At 46.0% G+C, this 20,161-nt stretch overlaps 2 protein-coding genes across 2 annotated transcripts; both read left to right on the forward strand.

Moving 5' to 3' along the window:
- Window positions 1–10,689: 10,689 nt before the first annotated feature.
- On the forward strand, window positions 10,690–13,563 carry LOC117758768 (bifunctional protein GlmU-like). Its single transcript, XM_034580726.1, has 3 exons — window positions 10,690–10,771; window positions 12,407–12,598; window positions 13,096–13,563. The coding sequence occupies exons 1-3, from the start codon at window positions 10,769–10,771 to the stop codon at window positions 13,348–13,350; spliced, it is 450 nt and encodes a 149-aa protein (XP_034436617.1). The 5' UTR covers window positions 10,690–10,768; the 3' UTR covers window positions 13,351–13,563.
- Window positions 13,564–16,420: 2,857 nt separating this feature from the next.
- Window positions 16,421–18,792, forward strand: LOC117758791 (proline-rich protein HaeIII subfamily 1-like). The gene is made up of 10 exons (XM_034580741.1): window positions 16,421–16,436; window positions 17,379–17,462; window positions 17,504–17,566; window positions 17,670–17,774; window positions 17,837–17,899; window positions 18,003–18,044; window positions 18,086–18,148; window positions 18,251–18,397; window positions 18,503–18,648; window positions 18,736–18,792. Exons 1-10 carry the CDS (start codon window positions 16,421–16,423, stop codon window positions 18,790–18,792), a joined length of 786 nt encoding a protein of 261 aa, XP_034436632.1.
- Window positions 18,793–20,161: the final 1,369 nt, after the last annotated feature.

The following is a 20,161-nucleotide window of genomic DNA, read 5'->3' on the forward strand; positions in this document are numbered from 1 at the left end:
CGGTGACTCAGCCGCTGCGTCCCCGGCTCCAGGAGTCACGTTTGGTCGAGAGGTTGAGATTCTGCTCCGTCCGGCAGCTTTCGAGCCTCATCGTCAGCGGGGGAGCAGATAGAGATGAATCCAAACCCCCCCGACACGGTGGCTGTTCACCTCAGATAGTCTCCTCGAGCCACACAACCATAAAAACAACTGCACTTCTGGACTCCTGCGTCTGAAGGAGTGTGTGTGTGTGTGTGTCTGTGTGTGTGTGTGTGTGTGTTAGTGTGTGTGTTAAAGGAGAGGGGGGGGGGGGGTGCAGTGAAAGAAAATGGACTTCTGTGCCTGCAACAGCTTTTTTTAATCCTCGCCCCAAGCCGCACTGTGCACTGGAGCAAGCTATTACATGGCACCAATTAAGAGGCTGGAGCGCAGCACCTGGTCCTCGCAGTTCTCCGGCCTTCAGTGGCAGCTGACGATACAGTTCCCCCCCGCCAGGTGGTTCCACTTCAATCACATTAGCTAGTCACTGTAGGGTTAATAAAGAGCCTGCTGCCCCCCCCCCCCCCCCCCCCACTCCACCCCCTCCACCCTCGCTGCTTCTTTTCTCAAGCAAATCTATAGACGGAGCATTTTAAAACTCGTTAAAATTAAGATCCCTTCGCCGGCGCTGGATAATTAAAGCAGCAGCAGAACGAGCTCCTTGGAATCTAATGTTTCAGGAAGGCTGGGGGGGGGCGGGGGCTGCCTGTGCCTATGGGGAGGTGGTGGGGGTCCCTATCCGCTTAGTAGTCCATTTGTACAAAGAGCAGAGGATCATAATAGACCTTTTCATGGATAGACAAAACAGATGGAGGCCAATTGAAATGAGACGGGGAGACTGTACATATCTGCCCAGATACTGGAGATGTGGAGGGATTCACAAAAAAACAAGTGGCAAGCCAACAGCAGCGAGCGGCGGCGGCGAGTCGCAGCGAGCGGCGGCTCCGCTCGGCCTTTTGTTCGTCCCCCCGCTCGGAGCGCTATCACTCCAAGCAGCCTGAAAACCAAAACCTGTAAATAAAGGGGCTGGAGCCAAAAGTGTCCGACTCACAATCAATAGTCGTTTGTGAGCAGATGTGTTCAGTGACGTTTGAAGCCTCTTCAGCCACATGCTCACGTTTTGCCTCCTGTTGCTTCGTGGTTGTTTCCTTTGTCTCAGGAAAAAAGGTTTTGTGCATTTTACCGACTGATGTTAAGGCAACGAGTTGTTTAAAGGGAAAAGAAACTGTTATTTAAAAGGTTTTACTTCTTTAAAACCTGATTTAATGTTCGTGTCTGTTTCATGTTTAAATCCACTTGTTGTCATGTTTGCTTCTTTGCTGTCTATCTCGAATAGGAATCTGGACAGATGAGATATCTTATCTCAATGGGACCTTAAAGGTTAAATAGAGTATAAATAAAAATAAATAAAAATACACTGAGTAAAATATTTACACCCTGGTCTTTTTATCGCTTTGACCTTCAGTCAAACAGAAATATTCTACATGTCTTTTCACATTTATTGTCAGGATCCCAAATATAGTTTTAAAAACATTTTGAATACTTTTAATTGCACAATATTGAATTTCTAATTGTCTTTATTCTCTTCTGACGTTAGGCCTGTATCAGATATTCTCATAAGAAAACTTAAATTCCTTCATGAAGGAGCGGTGATGAGAATCTGTGTAAAGAAATACAGATTTAGTTTCACACCTACTCAGGAAACCACAGCATTAAAAAGGACCCAGGTGAGTTGGATGCGATGTCATGTTGGTTCTTCTGTGAACTTCAGTGTGGTTTGTTTCCTTCAGAGTAAAAACCCTGATTCCTCTTGTTCCGTCTGTGGATGAACGTCGACTGTACTTCATGTTCCTCAGAAGCATCACGAGACAAATCAAAGCCCCGAGGCCGAGATGGAAGAGGGGAGGAGGAGGGAGGAGGAGGAGGGAGGAGGGAGGAGGAGGAGGGAGGAGGAGGAGGGAGGAGGAGGGAGGAGGGTGGGGGGGGGGGGGGGCGCAGGATGCCCACACTTTAATCTTCTTTATCCGCTGATGTGAGGACAAACCGTCTCAAATTCCATTTCTAAGAGAAATACTGATGCAAAAAGGACGTTTTAGCAGAGTGAACAAATTGGGATGCAAATGCAGCCTTTGAACTGTGTAAAGTGGAATAATGGGAAGATCCATAAATTATTAATCAGTGTTGGTTTGAAACCAGAGGACGGCTGACATCCCCACAGACCAGGGATCTTCACTGAGGAGCATTTCACTGCAAAAAAATAAAGTGTTGGAAGATTTACAAACTAAAAATAAACCATAAGAAGAACCAAGACTTTTTAAATGAGTTTGATAATAATAAGTTTATTTTACCACAAGCGATTCAATTATTTAATTGATTTTTAAATACATTTGTATGAGTTATTCACAGTGGTGTAATAATAACTTTATTTTGGATTTGGTCGATTTGGTGTGTTTGGATGAATATTGTAAATGTTAAGATATCCAGGTAAAGTCGTAGAGATAACGAGTTCTTAGCGTTTTAGCATCTTTCAGCTCTTTGTTTCGTTTTCAGGCTCCAGAAGAACCCTGACCTCCACCAAGCAGCAAACACACACAGTTCCACACCAGCTGCTGAACACGGTGACGCACAGACGGTGGTGGAGACCAAACCCGGAGCCAAAAGACGAGTGGAGGCAGGATTTAACGGTCATCAGGAGAAAATATCGTTGTTTTCATTAAATGACTGTTGGGTGGTGCAGCCTCCAAGTGGAACAACACCAGTTACAGTACAAAACAGTTTTTTCTTCTCTTGAATCGTTCCTAAAAATATCTCGGCCACTTGCTAATCGGCTGTTTCTGGTCCTAATTAGTCTCAAATATCTCAAACTGATTTAGGCGTAAACAGTGAACACAAATTCAATTGCGTTAGTGGTCATGTTGTTCTCTTCGGTCACTTGTCAGGACTCAGAGGAACTTCTCCGTCGTCTCCAGGTCGGGTCTCGCTCTACCTGCCCTCGGACCCCGCGGGGCCCCTCTCATTGTTTGGGAAGCTGGATTAGCGTCGCTCCGACTGACTCGGCATTATTGTGTCGCGTTGTGGAACTCCGACGCTGACTTTCCATGGGGATCCACGCCACATGCTGTCCAGGGCTAGCGCAGCAGCTAGCGGGCCGCGGAGCCAGCGTGGAGGCTGATAGGCTGGCAGGCCGCTGGGCCACCGCGCCAGAGCACGCTGCAAAAAATAACTGAACCTGGGTTTTTATAGAGAAAATGAAAATGATTTTGATTTTGATAGATGATGATGGAACCAGATTCCTCCCAGTGAAGGTAAATGTTTTTCTGTAGGATCACATCCTCCATCAGGACCTTTTCATTATGTATCATTGTCCTGTGGCAACCCTGTCTCCAGTTACTTTTATATACTTATAAATAATATATATCATTGTTAATCATATTAATATAATTTTACACTGTAGAATTATATTAATAATTAAAGTCTATTGTGCATATTACAGACAGATTTGCAGTACATTTGATTTTGGATCTGATTGTGTTCAATGGAAATTTGTATTCTCAAACAATAAGTGTCCAAAACAAGCAAATCTTTTTTCTCTGTTAGAGAAAATGTGTTTACAGCCCAGATCGACTGTCGGAGCAGATACTCAGACATCGGGCTGCGTTTCTGTGTCGTACCCTCGGATTGTGCTTTTGGTTCAAGCCATAAAACACAGAGATGGTGAAAGATGTTTTTTGGTTAAATATAGTGACGTAAACACCTCCTGTCTTGTGCTGCAGGTCAATGTTGACCTTTGTAATATTTGACCAGGATCTTTTCCACCTTGAAACCAGTTTTGTGGGTTTACATGTAAACATATACTACGCATGCTCATGATTATGCTGAAATAACAAAAGAACTATAACAGAAAAGGGTTTTATGAAGTGTTTTCTTTCAGGATTCATTATCACACTGTTTTACTGACTTGCTCATTCTGCCATTTTTTACAGCGTGCCTGTGGTGGCCAGACTCGGAGCAGCTGGTCAGTTAGCCGGCCACATCAGCGTCAGGCCGCCTCACCGATAATGGGATTAGCTTAAGCCAGGCAGCGGGGAAAGCGAGGGGTTGGGGGGGGGGGGGTTGCAGGAGAGGAGTAGGGAATCAGGAGGGAAAGGGGGGGGGGGGGGGGGGGAGGTCCCCACTGTAAACACACAACACAGGCTTCACTTAAACCCCCGAAATCCTGCAACTCATAACTGCACACTGCAGGATGCTGCAGGATGCTGCAGGCACGTCGGTCAGGATCAGATCTGATCACAGTGTTCACATCACGGCTGTGACATACAAACATTTATTCTTCTTCATAAAGACTCAGTTTGAATGTTTCTGCCTCAAAAAGAGTCAAAAGTAGAGTTTAATGGAGTCAAAGGCCGTTTTATGACACGATCTCCGGAGGATTTCAGGAAAATCCGGTCTGGACTTTCTCCGGAGTTTATCTGTCGCACATGAAAACCACAGCAGGAGATTCGCCGCTCACACAGAAACCTCCGGAGCGTTCAGGTGAGGGGCGGAGCAGCAGGCGGAGGCACTGGACTCAACCTCTCAGGTTCAGGTTGATGGTTTTAATCAGTGTTCTGACTGTAAAAGGTTTTCATGCTCTAATGTTCAGAAAACACATCTCTGTCCTCAGACTGTCCGTCGCTGCAGCTCCTCTTTTCAGCCTCTGTCTCCAACACTTGGTTTCAGCTCCTGTCTCTTTAAGACCCTTCTCCTGATAAAGCCCAGCCTGCTCTGATTGGTCAGCTGGACCACTCTGTTGTGATTGGTCCACTGCTTCCACTGACCTCCACTCTCGCATTTTAGTAGCTTCAGGATCAGCTTATTTGAAAATCATTATTTTAAAGCACTCTGGTGTTCAATGCACGAACCTTAAACTTCCACCTTCCTTCTTCACCACCTGTTTCATTTCATTCTCCGTCCTCCCTTATTTCTTTTCAGATTATTTTCATGAGCGTTCTGGGTCAGATATCTTTTGCAGCGTGCATCTGGCCTGCAGTGACGGCGGTTGAACCACACTGGGCTCTAATAGACTCGCAGCAGCTCTATTATCTTTGCCAATCTCAGTAGATTGCCTCTTCGTCTTGTGCCGCGCTGACCGCAGGCTTTAATGGTCCAAGTCTTTGCCGAGGAGGGCGCTAATAACGGCATCAATACCAGCTGCAATTTTGTTGTGATGAGAAAGCCCTTCAGTCGACATATTACTTCCTCTAAACCAGCAGCAGGAGCTCCACCACATAATTCCAGCCTAAAAGCCCGAGGCACTCCTGCTGAGGGCTGGAGAGGATTGCAGGGGATTGATCTGTGAGAGTAGATGGACGTGTGAAAGCCGACGGAGCAGCCTATTGATTTGAGACGGCGTGCAGGATGAATCCATGATAACAGAAGGTCAGCACTTCTTAATCCTGGTCTTTAATCAGAACAGAGATGCGTCCAGCAGCCTCCGGCCCTCAGAACCGTCCTGAGCCCCGTGAAATGTCAGAATAAGAGATGTGAGGGAAAAATGTGTGAGGATCTGGTGACCGGTGAGGAATTGCTGCACTCAGGAAAAGACAAAGGTGTTGTTATGAAGTGAGAGGACGGAGAACTGCTCCTAAACATAAGTTCCACTTTAAGGTTCCAGAGCCTGAGTGATGCTGTCGGATTAAAAGCTTCTGAAAGCTGATTTCTACGCTGCCACAATGTCCCAATTTTCCAAAATTACCCCAAAATACCAACGCTTTCTAAAAACACCCTCAATTCCCCCCAGGCCAAGAAAATCCATAATTCTGTCCACATGTGTCCCCACTTCCAAATATTTGGACTCACTTTTCAATAATGTCTTCACTGCCCCAAAATAGAATTACTGTGCACAAATATATTTCTCCTATCTTGTCCAAAATGTCTTTTCTTCCCACAAATAGCATAATATTTTTTAAATGCTCTTTCCAATCACAGCATTTTTATTTTTATTAAAATAAAATAGTAAAACTTTCTGAAAGTTTTGACTCTAAGAAAGTTTTTATTAAATAATTCCTAAATATCTCTGAAGGACGTGTCCAAACGGCCCCGTTGACATAGACAAAGACCCTGCTGCGCCTTTACACACACACACACACACACACACACACACACACACACACACACACACACACACACACACAGAGAGACACACAGAGAGACACACACACACACACACACACACACACACACATTATTTCCCATGAGGCACCTGACACATGCAGCTGCCTGTGGCTCTGACATGTTCATACATGTCATTCCAACATGCTCCTTAGTGGTACCCTGGACAACACACACACACACACACACACACACACACACACACACACACACACACACACACACACACACACACACACGGCGGGATGTGGAAACATTTCAGCAAAACCCTGACGCTGATTCTAACGACTCAATTCTTCTTCTTCTTCTTCTTCTTCTTCTTCTTCTTCCTCTTCTTCTTCTTCCAGGAGCTTTGTGTGTCAGTGTTGGATGTGTGACGAGCTGACGACAGCTGATGATGTGACTCTGACCTTGAAACGTTTTTAATCAGATCTGATTCCAACATCTTGGTAAAAAGTTGACGTCAGAGGTCGAACAGTTTCGTTACGAGTTGAAATAACAAGAAGCAGCAGGAGGAACAGATCAGCTCCAAAGAACTAATGAGCTTGTTGAATAAACTCCAACCTAATTAAAGTGTGTGTGTGTGTGTGTGTGTGTGTGTGTGTGTGTGTGTGTGTGTGTTTGTGTGTGTTTGATGTGTATTCATTTATTCTGGAGGGGAAGCTGTGACCTTTGAGGACTCACACGTGATCAGATTCATTATTTTTACTTTATAAGTGAAAATCTTTATAAAACTATAATCAGCGCCTCGTGGTCGTCATTAGTTGATGTCACATGATCATATTATGGTCACGTGATCTGAGTACAGTCACATGATTCCAGGTACGTGGAGGTGCGTCATATTAAAGAACGACACGTCACATGACCACAGCAGATCACGGTCTCATTATGCAGATGATGTCGTAATGAACAGAGTCGACCCCCCAATTAACGGGCTGGACCAGAGGAGCCGCAGCAGGGGCTTCTGGGAGACTGACAGCTCCGGGGGGGCGGGGGGTGCTGTGGCTGAGACAGCAGGGGCTGCTGGGAGCTGCTGGTGTCGTGGAACGATGCCTGAGCTGCCAGCAGCCCTCCTCCACTGCCACTGCATCGGACACACTCTGCCCCCCCCCCCCCCCCCCCCCCCATACTCCTAACACACACACACACACACACACACACACACACACACACACACACACACACACAAACACTCACAAACACTCACACACACACTCGGCCAGCCGTGCCTTTGTCTGGCATGTCCACATGCATCTGTTCTGCATGGCAGCGCTGGCACTGACAGTCTGCTATTGTTGCCCCCCCCCCCCCCTGCAGGAGACACAGCCACAGTTTGGGGTAATTGCTGGTCCTAATTAGTTCACACACACACACACACACACACATAAACACACATAAACACACTTATTTGCCAAAACTACTGATTAAAAGCCTGAATCCAATTAAAGGGAAGCTTCACTAAAACAATGAATATTCTAAAGCCTCATTGTTCTTTTGTTAAAGTGATACAGACGCAACATTTACGTCTTGATTCTGTGTTTAACAGCAGAGTGGTAACGATGAGAGTTTGATCAACTGGTCTTCTCTGTTTCTGTCTCTGCTCAGCTTCTGCTGCTGTGAGCGTCCTGGCCTCTTCACTTTCCAGTGATAATAATAACTTCATCTATAAAGCACCGTTACAAAGTGCTTCACAAAGAGGAGAAGAAACCAAAACCTTAAACCTCCAGCTCTCAGTCAGGTTCCACCCCCTGCTCCTCCAAATATGATTACTTCTCGTTTCCAAAAAACCAAGATGGCGCTGAACACAGTGTCAAACGGAGGCTTCAGACCAGCAGCTCACAAACCATCAGGTGACGTCACAAACCATCAGGCGACGTCACAAACCATCAGGCGACGTCACAAACCATCAGGCGACTTCACAAACCATCAGGTGACGTCACAAACCATCAGGCGACTTCACAAACCATCAGGCGGCGTCACAAACCAACAGGCGACTTCACAAACCATCAGGCGACTTCACAAACCATCAGGCGACTTCACAAACCAACAGGCGACGTCACAAACCATCAGGCGACGTCACAAACCAACAGGCGACGTCACAAACCATCAGGCGATGTCACAAACCATCAGGCGACGTCACAAACCATCAGGCGACGTCACAAACCATCGGGCGACTTCACAAACCATCAGGCGACGTCACAAACCAACAGGCGACGTCACAAACCATCAGGCGACGTCACAAACCATCAGGCGACGTCACAAACCATCAGGTGACGTCACAAACCATCAGGCGACGTCACAAACCATCAGGCGACGTCACAAACCAACAGGCGACTTCACAAACCATCAGGCGACGTCACAAACCATCAGGCGACGTCACAAACCAACAGGCGACGTCACAAACCATCAGGCGACGTCACAAACCATCAGGCGACGTCACAAACCATCAGGCGACGTCACAAACCAACAGGCGACTTCACAAACCATCAGGCGACTTCACAAACCATCAGGCGACTTCACAAACCATCAGGCGACTTCACAAACCAACAGGTGACATCACAAACCATCAGGTGACTTCACAAACCATCAGGTGACATCACAAACCATCAGGTGACATCACAAACCATCAGGTGACATCACAAACCATCAGGTGACATCACAAACCAACAGGCGACGTCACAAACCATCAGGTGACATCACAAACCATCAGGTGACGTCACAAACCATCAGGTGACGTCACGGTGGGTAACGAGTCTCAAACAGCTTCGTACAGGTCATCGTGAACCCACCTCCCCAAAGGCCGACTAACGATGCTCCTTTACTCGTTTCCAGCCCAAACTACATGAAACTGAACCAAAGACGAGCTCAGGGGTGGAGCTTCTGTCCATCAGACATGAGCTGAACTCTCTCTCTGTAAAGTCCTGTTGCTTTAAGCCGGAGGCCGTCGTCATGGACGCTGTAACCTGATAGTAATCAGGGCTTCGCAGGGGGAATACGTGTGAGTGCCTCTACTCAAAACCGTCGGCGGAGCGAGGCCTCGTCAGCTCCCAGGAGCCTCGGCACGGCCACAACTCTGATTTAATCTGCTCATTATCACACGGAAAAACACTGACGAGGTACAACAGCAGGTCTGGGACTCGGTCGTCTGTGGAGCTGCAGGATTTAGAGAATACACAGTTCACCTGTTCGCTGTGTTAATGTTGATCATCAGCATCAGAACATCTTCATACAATAGAGGTGGACATTATTTTCTACATTGCTCTTGATCTTTAATAATTAAAAAGCTTTTATCTCTTTCCTACTTTTATAATCTGATTTCGTTTTGATGATTTTCCCGAACATGACTCCTCATAACATGATGTGACCTCTGACCTCTTCTCTATTGAAAGTATGTGTTTTAATTGTATTATAATATAAATACATATAAATTAACATCATTTTAAAATATCCGACATTTATATATTCAAGTATTTATTAGTCTTTTGTCAGATTTAAACTTTAAACGTCTAATTTTGTTGAACTGCTTTCCCCTTGTACATTGACAATGAAGGTTTCTGTTCTGTTCTGTTCTATTCTGTTCTGTTCTATTCTATTCTGTTCTGTTCTGTTCTGTTCTATTCTGTTCTGTTCTATTCTATTCTATTCTGTTCTGTTCTGTTCTGTTCTGTTCTGTTCTATTATGTTCTATTCTATTCTATTCTATTGTGTTCTGTTCTGTTGTTTGGTCGTTTTGTTGATCGGAGACAATAGAACCGTCGAAGTGTAAAGTAAAGTCCTTAGTTTCTAGTTCGTGGACAGTTTGGTCGCATCAGATCTGTTTGTCTGGAGCAACACGTGGAGGAAGTTGAATCGTCTCACATGTGAAGTTATGCTGCAACAACAAGTGATGCCAGGACTCAAAGTGCAAATCAGTCAGAACCACACTCGTTCTTCAAACCACAGCGCCACCTGGAGTTAAAAACAAGGAAGTTCTGTGCACTGGGAAAAGATTTGAGCAGAAAGAGAAACCAGTTTAGTTTAAATGAGAGGGTGAAAATGTGAAAACCTTTTTGCTTTAGACATTTAGTTTAATTTACTTCAGGAGGAGAACAACAGTTGTGTAACGTTTCCTGTGAAATATCCCAATAATACACAATGTAGGTTGTGTGTGAAATAAAATAAATCCGGATGTTTGTGTGTTCAGTGAAGTGAGACACTAAGTTACTGGAATATCTGTTTTAAAACATGAAAATAATGACACAAGTTCAACAAAGTCCTCACATCACAACACAAACTGCACAAAGATTGGTCTGGATTTAAATTTGTTATTGTTATTATTCACATTATTTATTGTTGTTGTTGTTGTTATTAAGTCACAAAGTGAAATGCACCCATCCCATGTTCAGTCACTAATATATGTTTCTATTTTTATTATTTCAAAAGGACTCAAACATGAATATAGACTCATCCAGTTGCAGAGCTGCACCGTCACCAGCAGGCGGCGGTAGAGGACCAGGAATGAAGACAGTGAACCTACAGGAAGTCTCAGTTTGTACTGAGCACGCGCAGATCCTGCTGCACGTGTGTGTCAGAGTCCAGTTCCTCACGAGCCTGGAGCAGAATGGTGAGTCCACACGGAACCGGTTCCTGTTTGGGTTCTGTTACAGCTGTGACGTGTGAACCTGAAGGACTCACCTGGACGTGTCCTCCATGTCTCAAAGTTCTCACCTGTGCGTCTCGGACCGGAACAGGAACCAATCTGCTGAATCAGGCTCGTTTGAAATAACTGTCAATAATCAATACATTTGTAGATCTGGATTTTCTTTTGGGCCGAAACCATTGTGATTCCCACAAAGTCGTTATCTAAGAAATGTGATTTAACCATGAACTGTATTATAAATAAAAAGAAACAACCAAGAATATAGAACTGGAATTAAGAAAATAAACATCTTTCACAAAAAGTATGAACATATGCAAATCTGTTCTGCATCGTTTATACTGTGAAATAAAGGTTTTTATTATTAACGATATAATTTAACTGTGAAAGACCAAAGCAGCCAACTAATAAATCAGATCATCTGTAATCGAGTGTAATTATGTTTCTAATCAAAACTTCTTAAATCGATGCAAAACATTTTTTAATAAAAACTAAAAATACCTTTTTAACGCAACATAAACTGACATATTTTCTGCATTTATTCAAAAAAACCAAATTCTTCATATCAACGAACCCGACGAGGCTCTAATGAGAAGCTGATGTTTACACAGCCCGACAGGTTTTTGGTTTTCATAGCAGTCTTAAATGTCTTACCCGTAGACAGTAGAGAGCTGAAACTTAGTTTTTTACATTATATTACATATTATTCTTATAATAACATTTTTACTCCGCTGCTTTATTTCAAATATGGACTTATCATATAAAACATATTTAATAAAAGTCCCACCTTGACAGATATAAATGCTGCTGACATGTGAATCCATCTGTAAAACAATCTGCAGTTTGTGTGATAATTCTTTAATGTACATTTTAATGATAATACTTAATATTTACCCAGGTTCCGTTCGAGTTGAGGACCTGAACATGTGATGAAGTTCTGTTACTGTGTGTTTGAGTAAATTGAACTGAAGTGAAACATCCTCCAGCACAGTTTGGATTTTACATCTTTCATGATGAACTCTGTCGTTTGGGGGAAATGTTCAAATACATTTCAAGAAACTAAATCAATTAAGAACTTTAAAATAACGAGATTTATTTATTATTATTAGTTTCCCACATAATTAAATGTAAAGTTTGCTCCTCCTCTCTGAATATGTTTCTGTTCAAACTGCAGCGGATCAGCGTGAGCTTCATTAATCTCAGGTCACATGACTCCCCCCCCCCCCCCCGTAGGGTCAGAGGTCACGGCTGCTGTTTGGTTTAGCACAGTGATCCTGTTAAAGAGCTGAATGGACCACACACACACAGACACACACACACACACACACACACACACACACACACACACACACACAGACACACACACACACACACTCACACACACACACACACTCGGCCACTTAAGAGATTCATGGTAAATAATCACCTTCTTCTTCTTTTTCTCTCTCATTCATCTAATTTCATTCATGTTTTTTCATATTATTTATATTTCAGCAGTAAAAAAATCTTTTTTAAATGGTTGAGAAAAGGTTAAATAGTTTAAAAATATAAAGACAAACAAATAAAACACAAAGAAACAAACCGTCTCTGTCTATTTCCCAGAGTTCAGCTGGAGGGGGCTCGGCCCTGCGGGTGCACGCCGTGCGGTTCGGCCCGGGTCAGGAGCTGCTGGGGTCTCTGCAGACGTTCGTGCAGGAGCGGCGACTGCGAGCGCCGTTCATCATCACCTGCGTGGGCAGCGTCACCAAGGCAACGCTCCGGCTGGCCAACGCCACGGCGACAAACACAAATGAGGTCGTGAAGTCCAGGTTCATCTGTTCCCACCTCGTGTGTTTTCTGTTTAGTTTTTGTTCTGCATCTTTAAACATGTGTGAAAGTATCAACCTGCAACAGACGCCTGTAAAACTCATATTCATGATAACCCCTGAAGATATTATCATAGATTAGAGTGTTCAAAATATTGTGTCATCATTTAAACATAAGAATATTAAGGGATTCCTGCTGTTTACTACAACCTGTGGATCATGTACATTACATCACTTCCCATGAAGTATTATTATACTCTCAATCCATTTTTGCATTATTCCGGTTTGTTCTACTCTCATCGGATCCACGGCCTGATAAGATACTATGTTGTACTGTGTAATGTGTTTGAGTACTTAACGTGTTGTGTACTTATATCTTCTGTCTGCTGACATGTTCACACCCTGGATCAGTGACAATAGGATCAATCCAGGTTGTGTATGTGTTAACGTTGTGCCGACCTGCTGTGACACTGACTCTTCCCTCAGATGATCCACCTGAGCGGTCGGTACGAGATCGTCTCCCTGGTCGGCACCGTGAACCCAGAGGCCCACCTCCACATCTGCCTGTCGGACGCGGAGGGCAGGACCGTCGGGGGTCACGTGCTGGGGGGTCTGGAGGTGTTCACCACGGCCGAGGTGGTCGTCGGGGAGGCGCTGGACCTGCAGTTCACCAGAGAGATGGACGTGCACACGGGTTTCCCCGAGCTCGTGGTGCAGCCGCGGTCGCAGGCGGAGAAATGACCTCCGGGACGGTTCTGTTCCCGATGCTGTGGAAGCAACGAGAGCTGAAGGAGTGAAACACTTTCATTCGGCCCAAGGTGATTCCTTCTGTGTTAAATAATCTGAGGTTCTGATCGAAGGTTATATGCTGTGATTGATTTCAGACCTGTAAACGAACACTGAAGAATAAACTCCCGCTCGTCTGTCGCCTCGTAGCTTGGCTGCTCATTGAGCATCATCGCACACGTCTGCATTTATAAACACAATGTTTGTGTGTGAGTTTATTCAGTGTTGAAGCTGAAGATGAACATTTCTTGATGGTGACAACACATTAAATGGAACATGGAGCACGACGCCTCCACTTACTGCTTCAGATTTAGATTCAAACACTTTAGCAGCCATTTAGAATTTGGACCAACACACGTTCCCTTTGAGAAGCCACGTTGTTATTGGTTGTTTTAGAGACATCGTACGTTTTGACTGATGACAACACACAAACCGGCTGCATCCACGCTGATCACGTTTAGTTTTAAAACGCATCGCTTCACACCTGCCGTCCTCTTCACTCCAGAGCGAAGAGGCTCTTAAAACACACACATGAGCAGAAACTGGCGTCAACCTTCGCTGCGTCTCTTTACGTTTCTGTCGAGTGACACGTTACGAGAGAAAACACGACATCATCCTCGACTCCCGGTGGTGAATGAGGACGTTACGAGCTCTGCTGGTAAATTCTACGTGTTTTTAAATCAACGTACAGAAGGCTAGCTGTTATTCACGTGATGATGACCGCGTACGCATGTTTACCCGAACACGTGGAGTGAGAACGAGGAGGATTCTGATACGGAGCTGAAACGGTGTGGACGAAGCTTTAAGAAACCACATCTTCATCATGCAGCCTCCACACACACACACACACACACACACACACACACACACACACACAGATCTCACAGCCAATAGCAGCGTCTCTGCGGGGGGGGGGCAGCTTTCTGCTAATTGATGTTAAACTGAGCCGCAGCCTTTCAGAGCCTCTGACCCCCGGTGGTGACGAGACAAAGCTGCAGCTCCTCTCAGGGATTAACCGTGACCGTGATGAAGAAAGGGAGGCCTCAGGGCGAGGAAGAGGAGGAGAGAGGGGCGTGGCCACAGCCTTAGTGAGAGTGTGTTTACAGCCGGGTTGTGTTCGTCACCTGGAAGACGTCACGTCACGTCACGTCACGTCACGTCACGTCACTGCCTTAAAGACGGTTCATGATCATTTATTCAATTTCAATGAAATCTTCTCTCCGGCTTTTTCTTTTTCATTCGTTCATTAGTTTTGTGCTGGTGTCGTACGTTGAATCCACAGCAACACGTTTTAATATTTAACAACTCAAGGTACCTCCCTACAGACAGGACGCAACACAACAACAACACAACCAGAGCAACACAACCACAACCAGAGCAACACAACCAGAGCAACACAACCAGAGCAACACAACCAGAGCAACACAGCCAGAGCAACACAACCAGAGCAACACAACCACAACACAACCAGAGCAACACAACCACAACCAGAGCAACACAGCCAGAGCAACACAACCAGAGCAACACAGCCAGAGCAACACAACCACAACCAGAGCAACACAACAACAACACAACCAGAGCAACACAACCAGAGCAACACAACCAGAGCAACACAGCCAGAGCAACACAACCAGAGCAACACAACCACAACCAGAGCAACACAGCCAGAGCAACACAACCAGAGCAACACAGCCAGAGCAACACAACCAGAGCAACACAACCACAACCAGAGCAACACAGCCAGAGCAACACAACCAGAGCAACACAACCACAACCAGAGCAACACAACAACAACACAACCAGAGCAACACAACCAGAGCAACACAACCACAACCAGAGCAACACAACAACAACACAACCAGAGCAACACAACCACAACCAGAGCAACACAACAACAACACAACCAGAGCAACACAACCAGAGCAACACAACCACAACCAGAGCAACACAACAACAACACAACCAGAGCAACACAACCACAACCAGAGCAACACAACAACAACACAACCAGAGCAATACAACCACAACAACACAACCACAACAACACAACCACAGCAACACAACCAGAGCAACATAACCAAAACAACACAACCAGAGCATCATATCCAGAGCAACACAACCACAACAACACAACCAGAGCAACATAACCAGAGCAACACAGCCAGAGCAACACAACCACAACAACACAACCAGAGCAACATAACCAAAACAACACAACCACAACCAGAGCGACACAACCACAGCAACACAACCAGAGCATCATATCCAGAGCAACACAACCACAACAACACAACCAGAGCAACATAACCACAACCAGAGCAACACAGCGAGAGCAACACAACCACAACAACACAACCAGAGCAACATAACCAAAACAACACAACCACAACCAGAGCAACACAACCAGAGCCACACAACCACAACAACACAACCAGAGCAACATAACCAAAACAACACAACCACAACCAGAGCAACACAACCAGAGCCACACAACCACAACAACACAACCAGAGCATCATAACCAGAGCAACACAACCACAAACAGAGCAACACAACCAGAGCCACACAACCAGAGCAACACAACCACAACCAGAGCAACACAACCAGAACAACACAACCACAACCACAACCAGAGCAACACAACCAGAACCACACAACCAGAGCAACACAACCAGAACCACACAACCAGAGCAACACAACCACAACACAACCACAACCACAGAACCAGACCAACACAACCACAACTACAACGACAACGACACAACCACAACCAGAACAACACAACCAGAACCACATAACCAGAGCAACACAACCAGACCAACACAACCACAACGACACAACCAGAGCCACACAACCGTGTGTACAGAGCGACGTGTCCCTCAGCACAGCGATGTGTTGCTCACAGTTTGTGTTGCCTCCAGGAGGACGAGGCCACACGACAGCGGGGCAGCCGGACACATTAAAGCTGAGCTACAAAGCGACCCCGCTGCAGCTTTGTACTTTTGTGTTGTTGTGTTGACGCAGCATGGTGGCCGGGAAGCGTTGGTGGTCTGCCCCAGTGCCCCCTGGGAGACAGTTTTAGACGCCAACTAAAGCCGCTCAGTTCTCTTTGCTGACAAATTAGAAGGCGACGCAGCGGCACAGAGCGCATGTTCTGGATTTGAAACGCAGCTTTTGATCTAAAGTCTGTTCTCGATCCTCATCTTTCTTCTTCTTCTCTTTAAATGGTGCATTTGTGAAGCGGAGGTGATTAAACCGTGTTCAGTCTTGTTTTTCCTTACATGCACTTGTTAGATTTTCACAGGGAAATGTGAGTTGTCCGTATTTGAAATGTCAGCGAATAACATGTAGAAGTAGCGTTTGTTGTTTATTAATGTTCCACAGCAGCGTTTGCAGTCGGCCTCCTGCTGTGAGGCAGCAATTACATCTCACTGTGATGCTCCAGCTCGACAAAGACTTTAATCTCTGCTCAGTGCGGCCGAGTTCACACAGCTCGTCCCTGCTCGGATCTATCATCATGGACAAATAGAAATTACCAGGAACACAATGATTTGATTTAATATCCCGAGATACAGATTTATCTCCAGATTCTTCCTGAATTAACCTAATTTTTCTTCTTTCTTAGATTTGATCTGATGCTGGAAAAAATGATTCTGAGAAAGTTTCCAATCAAAGTAACTTTTTGGTGGATTTTTTATAGCCACAGTTTCTCTAATTTTACCCTCCAGCTACAGGTAGTAACCAGGCCCTTCCAGGTGATAACCCTCCCCCTACAGGTAGTAACCAGGCCCTTCCAGGTGATAACCCTCCCCTACAGGTAGTAACCAGGCCCTTCCAGGTAATAACCCTCCCCTACAGGTAGTAACCAGGCCCTTCCAGGTGATAACCCTCCCCCTACAGGTAGTAACCAGGCCCTTCCAGGTAATAACCCTCCCCCTACAGTTAGTAACAGGCCCTTCCAGGTGATAACCCTCCCCCTACAGGTAATAACCAGGCCATTCCAGGTGATAACCCTCCCCCTACAGGTAGTAACCAGGCCCTTCCAGGTGATAACCCTCCCCCTACAGGTAATAACAGGCCCTTCCAGGTAATAACCCTCCCCCTACAGGTAGTAACCAGGCCATTCCAGGTGATAACCCTCCCCCTACAGGTAGTAACCAGGCCCTTCCAGGTAATAACCCTCCCCTACAGGTAGTAACCAGGCCCTTCCAGGTAATAACCCTCCCCTACAGGTAGTAACCAGGCCCTTCCAGGTAATAACCCTCCCCCTACAGGTAGTAACCAGGCCCTTCCAGGTAATAACCCTCCCCCTACAGGTAGTAACCAGGCCATTCCAGGTAATAACCCTCCCCCTACAGGTAGTAACCAGGCCATTCCAGGTAATAACCCTCCCCCTACAGGTAGTAACAGGCCCTTCCAGGTAATAACCCTCCCCCTACAGGTAGTAACCAGGCCATTCCAGGTAATAACCCTCCCCCTACAGGTAGTAACCAGGCCATTCCAGGTAATAACCCTCCCCCTACAGTTAGTAACAGGCCCTTCCAGGTAATAACCCTCCCCCTACAGTTAGTAACAGGCCCTTCCAGGTGATAACCCTCCCCCTACAGGTAGTAACCAGGCCCTTCCAGGTGATAACCCTCCCCCTACAGGTAATAACAGGCCCTTCCAGGTAATAACCCTCCCCCTACAGGTAGTAACCAGGCCATTCCAGGTGATAACCCTCCCCCTACAGGTAGTAACCAGGCCCTTCCAGGTAATAACCCTCCCCTACAGGTAGTAACCAGGCCCTTCCAGGTAATAACCCTCCCCTACAGGTAGTAACCAGGCCCTTCCAGGTAATAACCCTCCCCTACAGGTAGTAACCAGGCCCTTCCAGGTAATAACCCTCCCCCTACAGGTAGTAACCAGGCCCTTCCAGGTAATAACCCTCCCCCTACAGGTAGTAACCAGGCCATTCCAGGTAATAACCCTCCCCCTACAGGTAGTAACCAGGCCCTTCCAGGTAATAACCCTCCCCCTACAGGTAGTAACCAGGCCCTTCCAGGTAATAACCCTCCCCCTACAGGTAGTAACCAGGCCCTTCCAGGTAATAACCCTCCCCCTACAGGTAGTAACCAGGCCCTTCCAGGTAATAACCCTCCCCCTACAGGTAGTAACCAGGCCATTCCAGGTAATAACCCTCCCCCTACAGGTAGTAACCAGGCCATTCCAGGTAATAACCCTCCCCCTACAGTTAGTAACAGGCCCTTCCAGGTAATAACCCTCCCCCTACAGTTAGTAACAGGCCCTTCCAGGTGATAACCCTCCCCCTGCAGCTCCATCAGGTGCTCCTGTGCTCAGGTGAACCTCGTCCTCCTGCAGCAGTGCTTTCTGAGCGAGGAGCAGAGAAGCTGGTGAGGAGGCTCGATGGAGATTCTTAGAATCTGCTCTTTTTCTCATTAGTGATTTTCCCTGTGGCCCTTTCATCCCTCGGCTGTATCATGTGTTTGAGTAATGAGTCGTGTGAGCTGCTGTGGCTCAGCCGCCCCCTCTCGCCTCACTTCTAACGACACCAGCCCAGGTCATTTGGAAGACGCCTGCTCCTGTTTGGGGAAACAAGCGACGCCACAGTGGCGGTCGCAGGCCCGTGCATGCAGCCCGGGCCCCCGCCCCCCCCCCCACCGGCCCCCCGCGGAGCCGCCGATCAAGCAGCTTTCATGTGGCAGCAGAAGATCTCCCAGGCTAATGACACGGAGCTGTGTTTGACTGTCACAGCGTGAGGCGGAGGATGAGACACAGATCAAAACATCAGAGCCGTCACTGCAGAGGAAGTTATCACAAGTTTGGAGACTTTGTTTCCTACACACACAGACAGACACACACACACACACACACACACATTTTACACTGTTCAGAAAGTCAACAACAACAACACCAACAATGCATCTGATTCAGAAAGTTTCTCCTCAGAGGACGAACACAAACTGAAGAGTCCTGCAGTCACAGACCGGAGGTCGTCTGTGACACAGTGAAGAGGCTCGTGATGAAGACGAGGAGAATTTCACTGTTGAGACAGATGAATGCGTCTCATGCTTAAGTGCACTCAGTGTTTCTGCGACACAATGAGTGCACAATAAGTCCAGGTTTCATTATCAGACCGCGCTGCAGCTGAGGGTTGTTAGTGAACTTTTTGAATGAGGAGGATAAACGTGCCACGACCACGTCTTCTCTTTGCCTTTGGTACAAGACATCACGAGGCTGGAACCTGGAATTAGAAGAGGGTCGAGGACCAATGATCTGATAATGTGCCTGTTGAATATAATCTGAATATGTTATTTTGAGATTTGTTAAGATTGCTTTAAACATATCTGCAGATCCGTTAGTTTAGTTCTGCCTCCTCTGCCTTGTTCTGACTCTAACTTATGAAAATTAAATAATAAGTTAAAAGACAATCTTCTCCCCCTCTTAAGTAAAAAAAGATCCTCTGGGGGGCCTCCAACTGCTGCTTTGCACCACCAGGGGGCAGCATGTGTCAGGAATTCTGACAGAGGAGGAGGAAGAGGAGGATTTCATGTCTGTTCTGAATAAATCACATTTCAGGAAACACAATCTACAAATAATCAAAATCATCAAAATGAACAATATATATATATATATATTATGCATATATTTAAATATATTCTAAAACCAAAGATTCACAGCTTTCTTTTCCTCTCAGGAAATATATATATATATATTCTAAACAGGCAGATATAATTTGTCTTTAATAAGCACAACCACAGCAGAA

This window comes from Hippoglossus hippoglossus, chromosome 24, assembly GCF_009819705.1.
Source record: "Hippoglossus hippoglossus isolate fHipHip1 chromosome 24, fHipHip1.pri, whole genome shotgun sequence".
Lineage (NCBI taxonomy): Eukaryota > Metazoa > Chordata > Actinopteri > Pleuronectiformes > Pleuronectidae > Hippoglossus > Hippoglossus hippoglossus.